At 36.2% G+C, this 15,880-nt stretch overlaps 1 protein-coding gene and 1 long non-coding RNA gene across 3 annotated transcripts in view; one reads left to right on the top strand and one right to left on the bottom strand.

Annotated features, from left to right (window-relative positions):
- Positions 1-15,880, bottom strand: part of PIK3C2G (phosphatidylinositol-4-phosphate 3-kinase catalytic subunit type 2 gamma) — a 398,571-nt gene that overhangs the window by 286,600 nt on the left and 96,091 nt on the right. For both annotated transcript variants that reach the window (XM_082421031.1, XM_082421032.1), the window contains exons 9-11: positions 10,695-10,817; positions 6,632-6,665; positions 853-1,051 (exon numbers count right to left, since the gene is read on the bottom strand). In XM_082421031.1, the coding sequence (XP_082277157.1) occupies positions 853-1,051; positions 6,632-6,665; positions 10,695-10,817 (356 nt within the window). The remainder of the gene's footprint in view (positions 1-852; positions 1,052-6,631; positions 6,666-10,694; positions 10,818-15,880) is intronic.
- Positions 1-15,880, top strand: part of LOC309641242 — a 74,852-nt gene that overhangs the window by 54,368 nt on the left and 4,604 nt on the right. Inside the window, exon 3 of the long non-coding RNA XR_014252572.1 lies at positions 1,861-3,529. This is a non-coding gene — a long non-coding RNA (uncharacterized lncRNA). The remainder of the gene's footprint in view (positions 1-1,860; positions 3,530-15,880) is intronic.

Genomic DNA, 15,880 nt, shown 5'->3' on the forward strand with positions numbered 1-15,880 from the left:
TAGAGTTTTTCTTTTTTACATATGAAGGTAAAATTTCCTTTATAATTAACTCTATAAATATTCTTACAGTTGTTATTTGCAAAAATACAGTCCAAGATAAAAATTATTTCACTTTTTACTAAAATTGTTTCTTTTAGCCTTTCTTTGAGATGCTAAATGCAGTGGGTACAATAAATCCATTAGAAAATTACTATTCTCTTATCAACTTTAATTGATTTAATCAGTATTTTCTTATAGATTTAATCCATAAGGAATTTAAAATAATTATTATAATATTACTCTAATTATGTTATTCAAGAAAATACTATATAACAGAGTCAACCTAAAATCTGGCAATGTTCCATGCATAAATGTGGTTAATTTCTATTGTAACTCAAATAACTCTTGGCTAATTCCCACTTTATCAACGTACTAATCTCACAAAATATTTACTGCTCACAACTTGATAGGGAGCAAAGTGATTTTTTTTTTCTATTTTTAAATACTCTCCATCACCCTGTATGTGTGTGTGCTATCTTGCTCTGTGTTAATTGGCATTAGTCATTTAAACTCAAACATAAAAAATGAAAAATTTAGGGCAATCACTAAGTAGGATGAGCATTTTCTGTTTCCATAATGATACATGGACAACATGCAGTTATTTTTAATATGGAGAAGGGGGAAGACTTGAGGGAAAAGGAATGTGCACTGGAAAAAAAGTTGTAAATGATTTTAAGAATATGGATAAATCCATGCTGATTAAATTTGAAAATAAAATATTTGCTCCTGCAAATAAGAACAAGGCAAATTATACTCAATTAGAAGCTACACAAAATTAATTAACCCTTTTGCAAAAAACTCATCATTACTTACCTGTGCACCCAGGTCTCTGGAATATTGTGAGCTGCATACACTGTGAAGCTAAGGTGGGAATGGAGCCCAAGATTTACACAGGAAACACTATGCACAGGTGCATTTAGAGGTTGGAAATCTGCATAAAAGCTGCTGCAATAGATGTCAATTAGATGGTAGATGGAGGTGGATAGTTCAGTTGTCACTTTTTCTATCAAACCTAGGTGGGGAAAGGGATAGAAATCAGGTCATCTGTGAAGGGCAATATTTATCATAAAACCATCTGTTACAGCTTTGAAAATTTTTATAACAAAATTTAAAGAAAATTTATTTTAAATGACCCTCTACCAACTGAAGCCAATTAGCCATCTGTGCCTCTGTATGCAGCCTGGGTTAGCTGCTAGTAGTACAGATACTTAATAAGCTTTCATATCTTTAGTTGCAGAAATTTGGGAAGCACAACCTTTAATCACAAATCAGAGTTTTGGGTTATTAATTTGGCATTCTGATCAAATGTAATTTGCAATATTTTTGTTTTAGATTATTATTGCTTAGAATTAATTTTCAGACAAGGAACATGTTATCTATATGGCTTATAAGTACTTTAAACAAACTCCATCTAAAGAATTAATCATAATAAGTTTGATTATGCTATGATGTTTGCCATTAACTGAACACTAATCATATACATTGTGCTGTTATAAAAAGAGAATGGTATTAGTACATGGCTGGGATCTGAAATAAGTTGAAAGTGAAAGATTTATGATATTTACTACATTTCTTCAAAATCAAAGCCTTACCTGAGTTTTACCATTAGTTATTTAAAGGGAGTCTATTGATTATTCCCAGAAGTGACTTGTCATGAAGGAAAAAATAAATGAAGAAAATTGTTTAAGTACAGAGGCCAGGAGTTTCCAAGCGTCTGCTAAATGAAGGCATGCCAATTTACTGTAGAGTGCATGAAAAGTGTCCCTTAATCATCGAATTTAAGGTAAATTTTTCTGAGAATGGTGTTCTCTCTCCCAATAGACGCGTTGCTGGAAAAACTCCTGAGGGGAAGGAAGCAGGAGAGGCTGATGAAATGGACCAGGCAGAACTGGCGGACTCGGATCCAAATCAGGAAAGATGGCGCCATGACAATGGAGAAGGATATGAGGATGGTGAACGTCATCCTGGGGTAGGAGTCACTGTCAGACTCTTAATGGGCCCAGTGAATAACACTCACCGCTGGTATTTTGTATGCAGTAGTGAATGAGTGAAGGCCGATAATCATAATACGCTCACGACTTGTAATTATTTTTAATATTCAACTATAATGTTTTAGAAGTTAAATGAATAATCTCAAATATAAAAATTATATTAAAAATTTTTTTCTAACCTAGAAGAGGAAAATCTTTAATTGACACATATTTAAGTGACAAAGGGTCTTAGGTGAATGTATAAAGCGAAGTGTCATGAATGGAAGCTCTGGCGCCCTCCTGCTCCTCTGAGTCACCCGTGCCTGACTTTGCTGACGAAGTCTCGAGGGTCGGGGGTCGCAAGGCTCCTGTGGTCATGACCAAGACCCCTTGATACCTCAGGCCTCGTCCAACCCCCCCAAAAGGCCTCCTTAAACCCCACAGGTGCGTCTTGATAGATGAGAGTGACGCAGAAAACCCTGCTAAAGATACGACCTCAACGTTCCCTTTTCCATCCTGGGCCAGAAATATGTACCGATATGCCGAATTTTAGATATTTCTACTTTTCCGCTGCCTTGTCCTGGAGAAATGAAACGAAACGGCAGTACAGCCCATGCAGGGAAGTCAGAGGGGAGAAACCGTGTCATCGGCGGCTCCCACGCAGGTAGCTGGGCGCAGGGCTGAGGAGGAGAGCGGCCCCTCGAGGCGGCCCTCAGAGGGAGACACTTCGTCCGGAGGCCTGAAGCCCGTGTCCCCGAGCGTCCGGACAGCTCCTCGGCCTTCGGGCGGGAGCACCGGGTGGGTGATGTGGCCGAGGCGGAAGGATGGGCAGGGCCCGCCTGTGGAGGGAACGGCCGCGCCCGCTCTAGGTGTAGCGGCTGAAGATGCTCGCCGTCCGTCCGTGGATGCAGCTCCAAAAGTCTGCCTGCATCCGAGCTCCGTCTCGTGATTCCGCGCAGCCTCCGTTTCCCGCGAGACCCGGGCGGGTCGGCTTCGACGGGCCGCCTTCCCCCCAGCAGGGCTGTGCTGACTTTCCAGACGCCTGGCAGGTGTTAGCTGATGATGTTGGAGGTTTCTATAGTGCTGGTCACAGACGGACGGACGATTTTATTAAACTTCAACTCCAAGCTTGTGAGTCCCAGGTCAGTTAGTTCTTCCGGTTCACGACTCGGGGGGTCAGAGCGCGGTTCTTTCCGGGGAGGCGTCCGCGTAGTACTGGGAGTGTCTGCTGAGGAGGATGTGCCGCGTGGCCTTGGCTTCGTAGTGGTCCAGCCTGAACACCAGTTCTTCTCCAGATTGCAAGCCCTTCTTCCACAGGTTGAGCAGGGCTGGTGGTGCTCACCTGTCCCAGGTGGGGTCCTCGACGCCAGGCCCGGGACGGGGCTCCGCCGCCCCGCCCCGCTCCGCTCCCAACACCGCGGGAGGCTGGGCCACGTGCAGCTCCGAGGCCCCCGGGGGCCACAGCCCAGGAGAGCGAGGTGGCCGAGCCCTGGGAAGCTGAGGAGACGTTGAGAGAACAAGTAAGCACATCCTTAAAACTTATGTTCTTAAGATCTATTTTTTTTTTTTTTTAATTCACATAACGTGTTTATTCACTGTACCATATTTAAAGGTTTTCATATTTTAAGTTATAGAAACAGAAATGTCCATTAAAATTAGGAACGGAACAGGTCACAGATTTGGTGTAGTCATGTTCAGTGTCAAGTCACACAGTACTGCTGTTTTTTCAAACATGTGCACTTTCTCGTAAGTAGTTTACAAGCATAAATTGCTTTTTGGTTCCTAGTTGGTTTGAAAAGAAAATAGTAGGAAGAGCTTGATGTTTCCTCCAACAGTCTGCAGTGTTCCAGTGCCCAGGCGTTTGGATACTCAGGAAAGAGGCCAGCTTCAGCATGAAGCTTCTTCCCACATCCTGTCCCTCAGTAGCTCTGCCCCTAATTAAACATGTTGTTGTTGTTCAACACATGCTATTATTCCGTTATTATAAATTTGTACAAAATTCATGAGATGGCCAAATTTTCCTTATTTGCTGTATTTCTAAAATTGTGTCCTTTGTTGAAACAGCCTGAGGTGACAAGCAGAGTGAAAGAGCTGTAATTAAAATTCTCTGAGAAATCAGCAGTAGCAATTAATGAAACAGAAGAGTAAAGCAGCATAAAAATAGTCTTTAAAGAGGCCTCCTCAAACTCTGGAGGCCAACCAACTGGGATTCTGCTGAACAACAGGAGGCAGAGAATTATAAATTTATAGAAACATCTTGTTTCTCTGGTCCCCAGATTGTACTGTTGGTACTCTGAAGCAGGAAGCACAAACTTCTCGTTAATAATTCCCAATCTTGTGCAAATGAATACACAAATCATAAACTTGAGTGAGAGAGTTCATTAATTCAAGCTCCAGCACACATTTTGGAGAATCTTAATTATTTGGATAATTACTCAAACTCTACTCTTTACTTTTTGTGCTGAAATACAGTTTTAGGTTATAATTTGCATCTTTGAGGTAGTATAGGGATGTGTGCTTATGCATTATGCTTTACTTCCAGAACTCTGGGTGAAAAATGCATTTCAGATATCATCAGAAATGTATTAAGGACTCAAAGTACTGGGCTTGGTGGTGAAATATGGAGAAATAATACTTATCACACCTGATTTTGCAATGAGAAAAGAGTTATAGTTATCAGGAAATAAAGAAACAATGACAATATATAGGCAATTCAAATGCATTAATTAGAATCTGTTTTGGTTTTTTTGGAAATGAAGGGGTAAGAGTACATGACTTTACTCTAGTGTACATTTGAAAGGAAAATGGTCTCTGTAGCATTGCTGTTTGTCACATCCTATGTCCAATGCTTCTTGTGTCCAATGAAGGCTGTACTTTCCTTGCAAACATGGTCTGCATTAAAATCTGGGGGTTTTTTTCATGTTCCCAAAAAAACTTTGTTTACACGAACAGGCAGCATGCCAGATTTGTTCACCACTGGTGTAGAGCACAGGTATGATCAAACCTCTCAGCTTCAAGGTATATTGAGGTTAATCAATAAGAATATTAAGTATAAGAATCATCAATAATAGTGGCTTATTGTTGGATCAACATTTTGTGTAAAGAGTGTTCTAGACTTTTATTTCAGAGTACCCGAATAGAAAGCAACTGCATGTATATGCTGGCAAATGTTCATTTCATTTTGTTGTCATTTCAGCAAACTCTTCCTTTCTGCTCCATAAACTGCTGTAAGGTGCTTCTACGTAATAAAATATTAGAAAAAAATATATTTATCTTGCAGAATGAGAATTCTGATTTATCAAAAGCTTATGAGAGCTGTGGATGGGAATTTTTAATCCATAGAATTAATTCCTTCTCTGTGATGACTTAGCATAGAATATAAGTCCCTGGGAACATTTCTGTGCAGTTTTGTGAGATCTCATATCCCAACCCCTGAGGAACATGGGATGAGGGGATTTTATTCCAGCATTCCTAATAGAAAGGAAGAAAGGGCCAGATTCATATAGGCATACCTCCAGGTTGTTCACTCCGCACTTTCACTTGGACTCTGTGTTAGAAATATTGCTGGGGGTGTCTATCTCTCTCTTTATTCTGTCGTGTTCTGGAGTTTTATGAATGCCTAGATTTTTGCATTAGCACAGGTTTGTTTGTCCCCTATCCTTTGCTGTCCCATTTTCCTCTATGATGTGAAGTGGGGGAGTTCTTCCCATGTAATTGAATGTTTTCTTTTGAGTGGTGGGAATAGAGTTGAGGGGGTATCGCTCTGTACATAACTTTCTACTGAAAACCACTAAGGGTGTGGAGGGCAGATTGGGGTTATCATTTGTGCTTCACTGTCACCTTTGAATCCAAGGGTGTTAGTTGCACATCTGTGAGTCAGACCATTTCCTTAAAGATACTCTTAAGTGTTCATAAGCCAAATACCATCTGCCTGTGCAAACAAGAACAACCCTGACCACACCCTGCACTTTACATACTATCCTATTAGGAAGACTGGGGATCAAAGAGTTTATTTCTTTACGATCAGAGTCAAAAAGTGGGCAGAGTGGGAATTCAAAACCAGTTCTGCCTGATTCCAGAAACCAGACTGCTCTACACCACACTGTCACAGTCTGCTCTTTTCTACAGAGGCAAAGTCCTCCTGTGGCTTGCAGTTTTGTAGGCTCAGAGCTTCTGTGAATACTAATTATTCCAGAACCGAATCCTCCTACCTGTTATGTTAAATTGGTCTTTCAAATAGAGCTTGAATTTAAATTTGAAATTTGTGACTTTGAAGAAAGACATCTGCTACATTTCTGACTTCTCTTACTTCAAAATATAATTAGCTAAATAAAATTTTATAGTTTCTTGGAATTGTTGTAAGGATATTTTCAGTATTCCTTTAATTTTTATAGCTCTCTTGACTTTCCCTATTGTTAAAAAAATCTCAGGCCAAAAGTCTAGGGAGTGTGGATTTTTATTCGCTTGCAGAGTAATCACTTCCATCAGTAAATAAAGTTTTAACAAAGCATTTTTTCCCTCAAAAGTATTTTGTGTGTGTGTGTTATAATATTTGGAGAAAAATTGAAAAATATAAATTATTTTTGGTTTTATAATTTGTTTAGTATGCATGTGTGTTTTACCTTTTGCTGAAGTTTCTGAATTTTGATGAAAATTCTGAAAAAGAAAAACAGGTCCAAAGATACACTTGTTATTCAGAAAACAAATTTGGGAAACCAAACCAATAATATCCAAAATCTACATACAGAAATTTCTCTGGCATGATAAAAAGGAAATGTATTTCTTGGTGTCATATATCAATGTTGCTTACTAAACAGAGGAAATCTAAATTGTAACATGAAAGAAAAGCCTTCTGACTGTTGTAATCAGCAATCTAGGTTATTTGATTCAGAAAAAAAAAAAAAGAAATCTCTAGCATAAGCTCAGCCTTTTTTTAGTATTATTAGAACAGTTGTACAGATATTGCCTAAACTCAATCCCCCTTCCACAACAGTGACTAAACTGTTAATATAAAAGATTTGTAATTCTCTTTGTTTAGTGTGTCCAGTTCTTATTTTAGCTGTCACTTCAGATACAAGCTTTGGGCAGCACAGAAAGAAGGCTGGATGGAAGGGTGCAAAATCATTCAGATTCACTATATAGTTTCCTTTATTTTTTAGGATTAAAAAAAAAATGAGTCAAACACTTGAGATCATATCCTGAATTTTAAAAAAATACTATCTGAAATTTTTGTTGTCATTTAAGTTCATATACATTAGCTTGGTGGTTTTATTTGTTTGCTTGTTTGTTTATGTTTATCTCTATTGTAGGCCTGGAATTACTTTAGTGGTTTAGGATTTACTGGTTATAACTTTATTATCATGAAAACTATATAAGGTAGGTGATTCACAGGTTCATTGGAAATGACGTTTCAGTCCAAAAGCAAATTCAGTTTTCTAATAAGATCCATTTTAATTGACACTAGATTTTTTTAAAATATTTTGCTTTGACAAGTTTGCTTTTAAGGAAATCCAATTAATGAAAAGCTGGATTTTCACACAAATAAACTAGGGAATAATCGTTTTCCTGTAAGAAAGAACTTGCTACAGTATTCCTTTTGAGAGAAAACACTTCTGTAGTGTTTAGAATGTAATTAAATTTATATACAACTTTTCACTTAAAAGCATCATTCACATGAACCTTTTCAGAAGCATTTCACTTAGGTAAAATATTTCATCTGAGCATAGTTTCAACCACTGGGCTTAACAACTACACATAAGATCTTTACCCCAGCCATGTGGGTGCGACTATTAAACATGTCAGCATGACTTAACTAGAATTCAGTTTATTCAGAAATGTAAACTTGTATTTTAAGATCACCATGACATCCACCTACAGCACAATGCGTAAGACCGTATTTTTTATTTTGTAGTTTATTTATTGTGTATTTAATGGAAATATGTGAGCTTCTAGAATATAATTCTGAAAGATGGAAAATTGTTTCCAGTGCTGAGTGGGAGCATGCAGTAGACAGAGTACAACTGCATTTGTGATACAATTTTTCATTTTGCCAAAACTTACATTTAATAAATACTTAATTACTTCCATGTATGGCAGGAAATAGTCTCTTGCTAGTTGACCAAAAAATGCAGCCAAGAAAAAAGGAAAGCTTCTGAATTTTGAGTTTGTTGGCAAAAGACATATTTCTCAGTATTTCTTTAATCTTAGGTTATGGTGGGTGGATAGATTGAACTCCTTTGGCATTATTAGCCGCAGTTGGTTAATGCACAAATTCTGTAAAAGGTACTTATTATTCGTGCCAATTTTTTTCTTATATAGGTGGGCCTATAGTTAAGATAGGATGGAAAAATGGATGGAGAAAAAAATCTGAATGATGTGAGATACGTGAACTTTTAAAGTGCCCTCAAAATAAGTAGAATCTGGAGTAGAAATTTATTTGGAGATATTGAACTATTTACTTTGGCCATTGACATATATGGAATAAAACTGTTAATTGTCAACTTTTTTCTTCATTTCTATGCATGAATAATCACATACAATTTAGTGCTCATAAGTCTATAAGAAATGTGAAATGTGAATATAAGCTTCTCTTGATAATTATAATTGTTCATAGCTTTCCTAGGAAATATCAATACTTAATTTCTCCTTGAAGGATTCTTTTGGCTTCAGATATATTGAAAGTTTGATATTTCTGAGAAAATTGTCATTTTCATTCTTTTAGGGAGTTTCAGAAAATGAATGTTTAAAGGTAAAGCTTTTTATAGCTAGTACTAGTTTAACAGCATTTGAAGTGCTTCATCCTAAAATTAAATTTTCCTCCTTCTTTGATCAGTTTGTTTCTACTGATTCACCAAGAGCAGGACATAAAAATTGAAGAACAACCAAGTGGTCTTAACAGATGGAAAGACATGTGTCCACATTCGTACATCTGGTCTCCTATTCTAGCAAAGGCTCATATTTGTTGTGAAGCTGGCTGTAACCAATGGCCCTGAGAAAAGAGGGTCCTAAGTGGTGCTTGTGTGAATTAAAACTTTCATCTTGTCCTCATGAGGAAGAGCAAAAAACTACCACCAGCATCATCCCTACAACTTCCAGTAATAATAATGATTCTCATTCAAGATGCACTATCATCTGGCCCCTTTATTAACGTTATTTCTAATATTCACAAGAACCCTTCAAATTCTGTTTTCTTTTTCTGTTTTAGAGATGAGGAAAACTGAAACTTAGAGAAATGAATTAATTTTCCAAAGGATATTCATCTAGAAAGCTGTAGATCTTGAATTCAAATCATCTTTGTGTGACCCTGTGCTCTTTGTGTTTTATTATCAGCTCTAGGTATTTGTAATATCTCCAAAATGTGATAATCTAAGAGAAACGAATGCCTTGTTGAAAGTTAATTCTCACTACCTTGGTATCCTGGCTTAACTTCAAGTGTTGGAAAATCTTTTGGTGGTATAACTCTATTGCTCCTTAGTTATCACTATCACTGTTCATGTAATGCAAATAAGGTATTTGAATTTCTATATTCATTATTACATCTAATCGCAAAAACCCACAATTCTAATTATAATAAGACGTAGGAAGTCCAATATTAAGAAATTACTGATTTTTATCAGTCACCTATTTGAAAAAATAAGCATGGCAATTTATATATATTAGTATAATTGTCTACTTTCTAAATCTATCTTTTTGAAATTTCAAGGCTGGCACATTCAAGGTAATATAATCTCTGCTGTTCCTATCCATCCAGATAAGGAATGAATGCAATCACTCTCTCATGAAGTTTCATATGTACTGGAGTGTGTATAGAGGCCTGGATTCAAATCTCTGTTTTGCCACTTATTAATCCTCTGTACACAAGCACTCTAAGCATCAGATTTTAATACTAAAATGAACTTTAAAATACCAACTTCAAGGTATTGCTGTGAGGATGAATTGAAATAAAATAAAAATTAAGTGAAATGAAGTAATACGTAAATGAAACTATTATTGCAATACACTATCAAGTATTAGTTATTATTATTATCAGCAGCATCATATCTTTTGGCTTTATCACGTGCTAAACTTATAACAAGATTGAATGATTTGTTGTAACCAGATGTCCTAGTCTTTTTCTTGGGCAATAATCACACGTAATCTACATCATATTTCTGAGATTTAAAAAAAACAATCACATAATACTCATTTTTTAAACTGAAAAACCAGGAAATCTTCACAGAATGTGAGATCATAGAAGCAGTGTGCCTTGAAGATTCAGCAAAAAATACCACATGAACTGATCTCTTCTTTCCTGCATATGTGCTTGTCCATGCAAGCATGGGTGCTTACATCTGCATACTCTGGTGTGCATGAGAGCCATTAATAGACTATACAAACGCTTGCCTGTGAATATTATTATATAAGCATATTCATCTAGGTAGGATTGTAGAGTTGATTTCAGTCTCACTTGAAGGTTATATTGTAGTTACACTTCAAAGGTATAAGAAATTTCCTTTTAATTTAATTAAATCCTTTTGGTATAATAGAATTAAGTTTCCATTACCCGCAAATGATTGAAATGTACATGTACCCACACACACTCACACACCACATATATGCTAGTTAGTCAAAAGTCTTTCACTCTCCTTAATTAATTATTGAACTTAGGTTTAAAATAATTACTGTGTAATAAATGAGTGTATTTACCTCTGCTTTTCTTTGAAGAATAAGATTTAGTTCATTTACAGCATCTGTAATTTGTTTGGTCTCCACACATCCCAGAACAATGCATATATTTTTAACGTCTTCAATAATATTATCCACATTTTGCTGTAGATGAAAAGATTGACATCTTACAATTTATTGCAATCAAGGGGACACTAATTTATCTTTAAACTACCTCTCTTTCCAGGAAGAGGAAATGGAATACAATGTGGTTGTTTCCATGTAAAGTGTTCTCAAGACTGGTTATCCTGTGGCCTAAGCCATAATTTGCATTAAGTAAATGCTGGAAAGTAGGACTATTAGTATTTTATATATATCAACTCTAATTTAACATTATCTGATATAAAATGGGAAGGAGGGGGAGAGAGAAAGATAGAGAGAGAGAGATTGAAAGTCTGTGGCTCCCGCAAAATACTTTGAAAGCAAGACAACTGATGGCAGACCTATGTAGAGTTTCAGAAAGCATCTGTGTTTATAAGCAGTGTACAGGAGGGCAAAATTATTAAAAATCCGATTTCAGAACAAATTTGGGACAATGAAGTTTGGTGCTGGGGTGTTTGGTAATCATTTGATTGTATTGTCTTTTAAGCAACTGATGTTTCAAAAAAATCACTGATGACAAGTACGGTCTACAGTAATGACCATCTATTCTTAAAATCAAAATTGCTGGCTTTGCTTAAGATAGTTATACACAGATTTTGTGGTCACAGTTCTAAGAGCTTTTCATTGTTTTATTTTTTATTTCTCAGCTTTCACATGTTCTTAAATTAGCTTTCATTAAAAAAAAAATGCCCTATTTTGTCCTTATTCATTTTTTGTGTTTTACCAGTAACTATGTTGAGAAGTATCCTTTCTTCTTTAATCCGTGCTAATCACCTTTCACTCTATAATATTTTAATGTATTTTATATGTATCATTAATAATGTTGGCTTTTCAAAACACATCAGCTCTATCAATTCCAGAATCACAGTCATTCCAATGGAGGATTTCAAAATGGAGTTTATTTCAAAAGAGGTGGAAAAATATTTTTCCTTTTTTTTTACACAAAGATATGAATTCATAACATAAAAAGAATTTAACTCTACTTATTCTATATCATTTTCTTAGCAAAACATTATCAATATAAAGACAGAAAACAGGTATTATATTTAAGGAACATCATTTTGTGTCTTTTGTGGAAAAACAAAACTTTTTAATATGTTGTCAGTACCTTTTATAAGATTTTATAAACACTGAAAACTGATGACAAAACCTAAAAAGAATGGCTAACTAATACTTTGAAAGACACAATCAGGACTCCGGAATTGTCAACAGACTTGATTAATGAGCTAAAAGGAAAAAAAAAAAATGAACTTAATTGGGTTTCATTTTAAATCTTTCACAGATTAAGAAAATAAAACTACTCAGTTATAACATGGGAAGAAAAATTTATGAGTAATTCATGTGGAAAAAGCTCAGTTGTTTTATTTATGTGTGAATTCAATGAGTCAACATTGTGACGTGGCTGCCAGAAGAGCTACTTTATTATTAAGTTAAATTAGAAGATGTGTACTCTCCATAACCAGAAAGTTAGAGCTCAGCACATGTATATAATCTGAACTGGAGTTTAGTGTTGAGTACCACATTTGAGACTGACTATTAACAAATAGGGCTTTCCCCAAAGAGAGCAACCCAATTATTAATATAATGTTAATATACTCATTCACAACAGCATAAGAAACTCTGTTTCCAGCTCTGCAATAAGGTTATGTGTGATAAAATCCTGATTCTGCCCCATTTCTACCTAGGACCATTATCAAATTATTTAACTTCCATGGGCCTGAATTCCCTCTTCTGTGAAATTGGAACAATAATAATTGATTTTTGGTTAGTTGTAAAATTAAGTAAGGTAAAATAGAAAAGGTGCCTAGCAGAGAATGAGGGCTAAATTTTAGTCAATTCATTTTTAATTAATTCCTTTTTATCCATTCACACAGACTTTTCAGTTTATAAGAGAAATCAGACACTGTACGTGCCCAGATAACAAATAAGATGAAAATTTAAAAATCATTAAAACTATGAGAGAGGTATGTATTAGGTGCTGAGTTTAGTATTCATTCGTACATTCTTAGTAGATATGTGATATATGTGAATTTGTAGGAATCCGTAAAATATTACTAAAGTGCAAATGCTGGGTTGACTTGGGTCACTCAGCTAATTTGCTCCATCTCTTACTGCAGTCTTGCAGTGCTTCTTATTTGATTTCTTTATCTCATTTGATCTACATAAAAATTCTGAAAGATAAATAATTACTTCATTTTTGAGTCACTGAGTTTGCTAGAATATGTTAAGTGAAATTTTGCAGTTGTAGAATTAACTTGGTGATTAATTGGATTGAGCACCAACAGGAAGACTGGATTTAAGATGATTCCAAAACTTCATACTCGGAAAACCAAAAGACAGAGTGCCATTAATTATGGCTGGAAACACAGGCAAAATGGGAAGAGTTTTGGTGGAATTGTGATGCGTGTATTTTTTGATACACAGAGCTTGAGTTGCCAATGGGACAACCAAGTAGACTCAGCCTTCATCCGAAATGCAGTGGGGTTGTAGCTCTAGCAATTGTTGGACTGAGAAAACATAGTCACCTTAAACACACACACACACACACACACACACACACACACACACACAGTGTGTGCTCACATAAACATTAGCTGAACCATAGAAAAAAACGTAAATCCAAACTTTAGCCCAAAACAAAGATAGGATAAATCTCTGGCTGACAGAAATTTAAGGAGGGAGATTAAAGCCTGAGCAGTAGCTTCAACATTGATATGTCAGTGGCCTGAAGAAAATGTCGGCGGGCTTAGAGATTGGTGTTTACTGCTTACAGTGGGACAAGTGCTGAAATTTTAGACCTAAACCAATTGGTTGAGGTAGGGAGGGGGCAGACCTGGAGCTGAGATCCCTGAATAAAGCCCTGACACTGGATAGACTGTCACCTGCAGAAGGTGGGAGAAGAAAAACAATGCCTACTGATCAAGAGAACTTTTGAGGAATCCTCTCTCTACCCTGGGGCTTTGAATGAGGAAAATGATTACCTGAGAAATCGTGTTATGTGTAGTTGTGAAGTATTAATTTACACTACCCTTAGCAGGAAGTTATGCTAGAAATAGTGCCAGAGTGTTGTTACTATTTTGGACTCAGGCAAAAGCAAATGCAGAACTTTTCTGACCCCAAACCATTAGGTTTCCCCCCCAAATATACATACATGTGTGCACACACCCACCCACACATACACATACATCATGTTTGGTGGGGAATAATCAGCCTAAAATTTACAAATCCTATGATGGCTGATCCATCATATGAGATATTCTACAGACACAGAACACAGGATTAGTCCCTGATTTCAAGAGATATCAAAGCTAGATTTGGGCATTATTTTCATAGAGGTGATACCTGGCCAAGAAATTGGATTTGATTGTCCAGAAGGAGAATATAGATAGAGGAAAGAAAAATGGAATCCTGGGTATATAACATTTCAGAACATTTAATATTTAGATGATGGGGGAAGAAGTATGGGTCACAGTTGGAGCATACTGAGTACTGAGGCATAAGCCATAAAACTACAGTTTAATGGGCATAAAGGAAAGATAGTTGATGGTACTAGGAAATTTCAGTTTGAAAAAAAGGAAGAAAAAGGAGACAATCACTTTCAAGTATGTGATGATCTTTCAACTGAAAAGGGGATTAGATTTACTGTAAGTAGCTCTGGAATGATAAATTAGAACAAATGGTTGCAAATTTAGAGACATTCATTTTGGCTCAATAATTTTTATAAAAATTATTTTTTCCAAAAATTGAGTAGGCTGCCCTGTGAGTAGAGAGTTCTTCCACATTATAAGTATGCAAGCAATCAGGAATGTTTAGAGGAAATTTTTGCATTAAATAGGAGTTTGGACTTGACTACCTCTAAATTCTTTCTAACTCTATGGGTTAACGAAAACTATCAATAATGCTGTGATGTTATTTTATGTGCTATATTCCAAACTTATCTTAGAAATATTTGACATGTCATAGAGTCTGAAGGAGCAGCCTTCTAATACTTCAGATATTAAGCATATTTTTAAAATATTTTGAACATTGGTGAAGATTGATAACAAACTTTTCTTATCTGCATCTTTCTGGAAAACAAAACAAAACAAAAGAGCAAAAGGTTCCCCTGCTACCCCATTCCCTTCATTTAGGTGTGATGGAGACCAAAGTAATATGTGTTGAAAACAGCCATGTAACAGCTTGCCATTTTCCAAGTTTTATATAAATCTTAATGAATTTCTATTTCTGTTTACATACTGAAAATTATCAAATTCAGTTAATGAATTTAGAGACAAATTGAGAATTTAGAATTATTTTTATTCCAGGTTCAATAGTGCTATCACAAACTGCTCCTTAAAGATTAAGAATAGTCTTTGGATTTTCATTTCAGCTTAAAATGTAGAACTTTGGAGCCACTGTAACAATGAAAAAAGGCAGATAATATACCAAAATCATAATTTTTGCTGACCCCACTAGAGATCTGAGGTCAAAAGGTGACCGAGTATACTGAATTCCAAAGAGTGGTAAGGGGGGATGGAGCACACATTTGACCTTTGGTAGAGCACAGGAAAACTAGGCGGCCACTATATACGAGGGTAAGAATAAATCTGCCAAAATTTTAAAAATTCTTAAAGGCTAGAGTAAGCAGGTCAGTTTGGAATATCTGGGAGTCCAAGACACAAGGTTAGTTACCAATCATTTGTAAGCTCTTTTCTGGACACCTACCAGTTGTTCAGGGGAAATAAGACAGTGCAGGAAGCTGAAGGTCCATTCAGCGGTGCAGTATGTAGGAGGTGATCAGCTTTCTGGGAGAGAGGTAGGAAAGATCTCATTCTGTAGATCTTTCTCTCATAAGAAGCAAAAGCTCTAAGTTTGCTGGTTTATGATACTAGAAAAAATGATGATACTAGAAGAGATAGAAATCCTCTGTGACCCTGACCCCAGGCAAAAATCTCTTGCTTTTTGAGCAGGGGAGAAAAAGCAAAACCTTTTCTGGGGGAGAGGTAGGACATGGGATAAGATCCTTTGCTGATGAGAGAATGGTAGAAGCAAAAACCTTTTGCTCCTGGGGTAGGGGCAGGAGACCT

The sequence above is a fragment of the Balaenoptera physalus genome, assembly GCF_965194825.1.
Source record: "Balaenoptera physalus genome assembly, chromosome: 13".
Classification (NCBI taxonomy): Eukaryota; Metazoa; Chordata; class Mammalia; order Artiodactyla; family Balaenopteridae; genus Balaenoptera; species Balaenoptera physalus.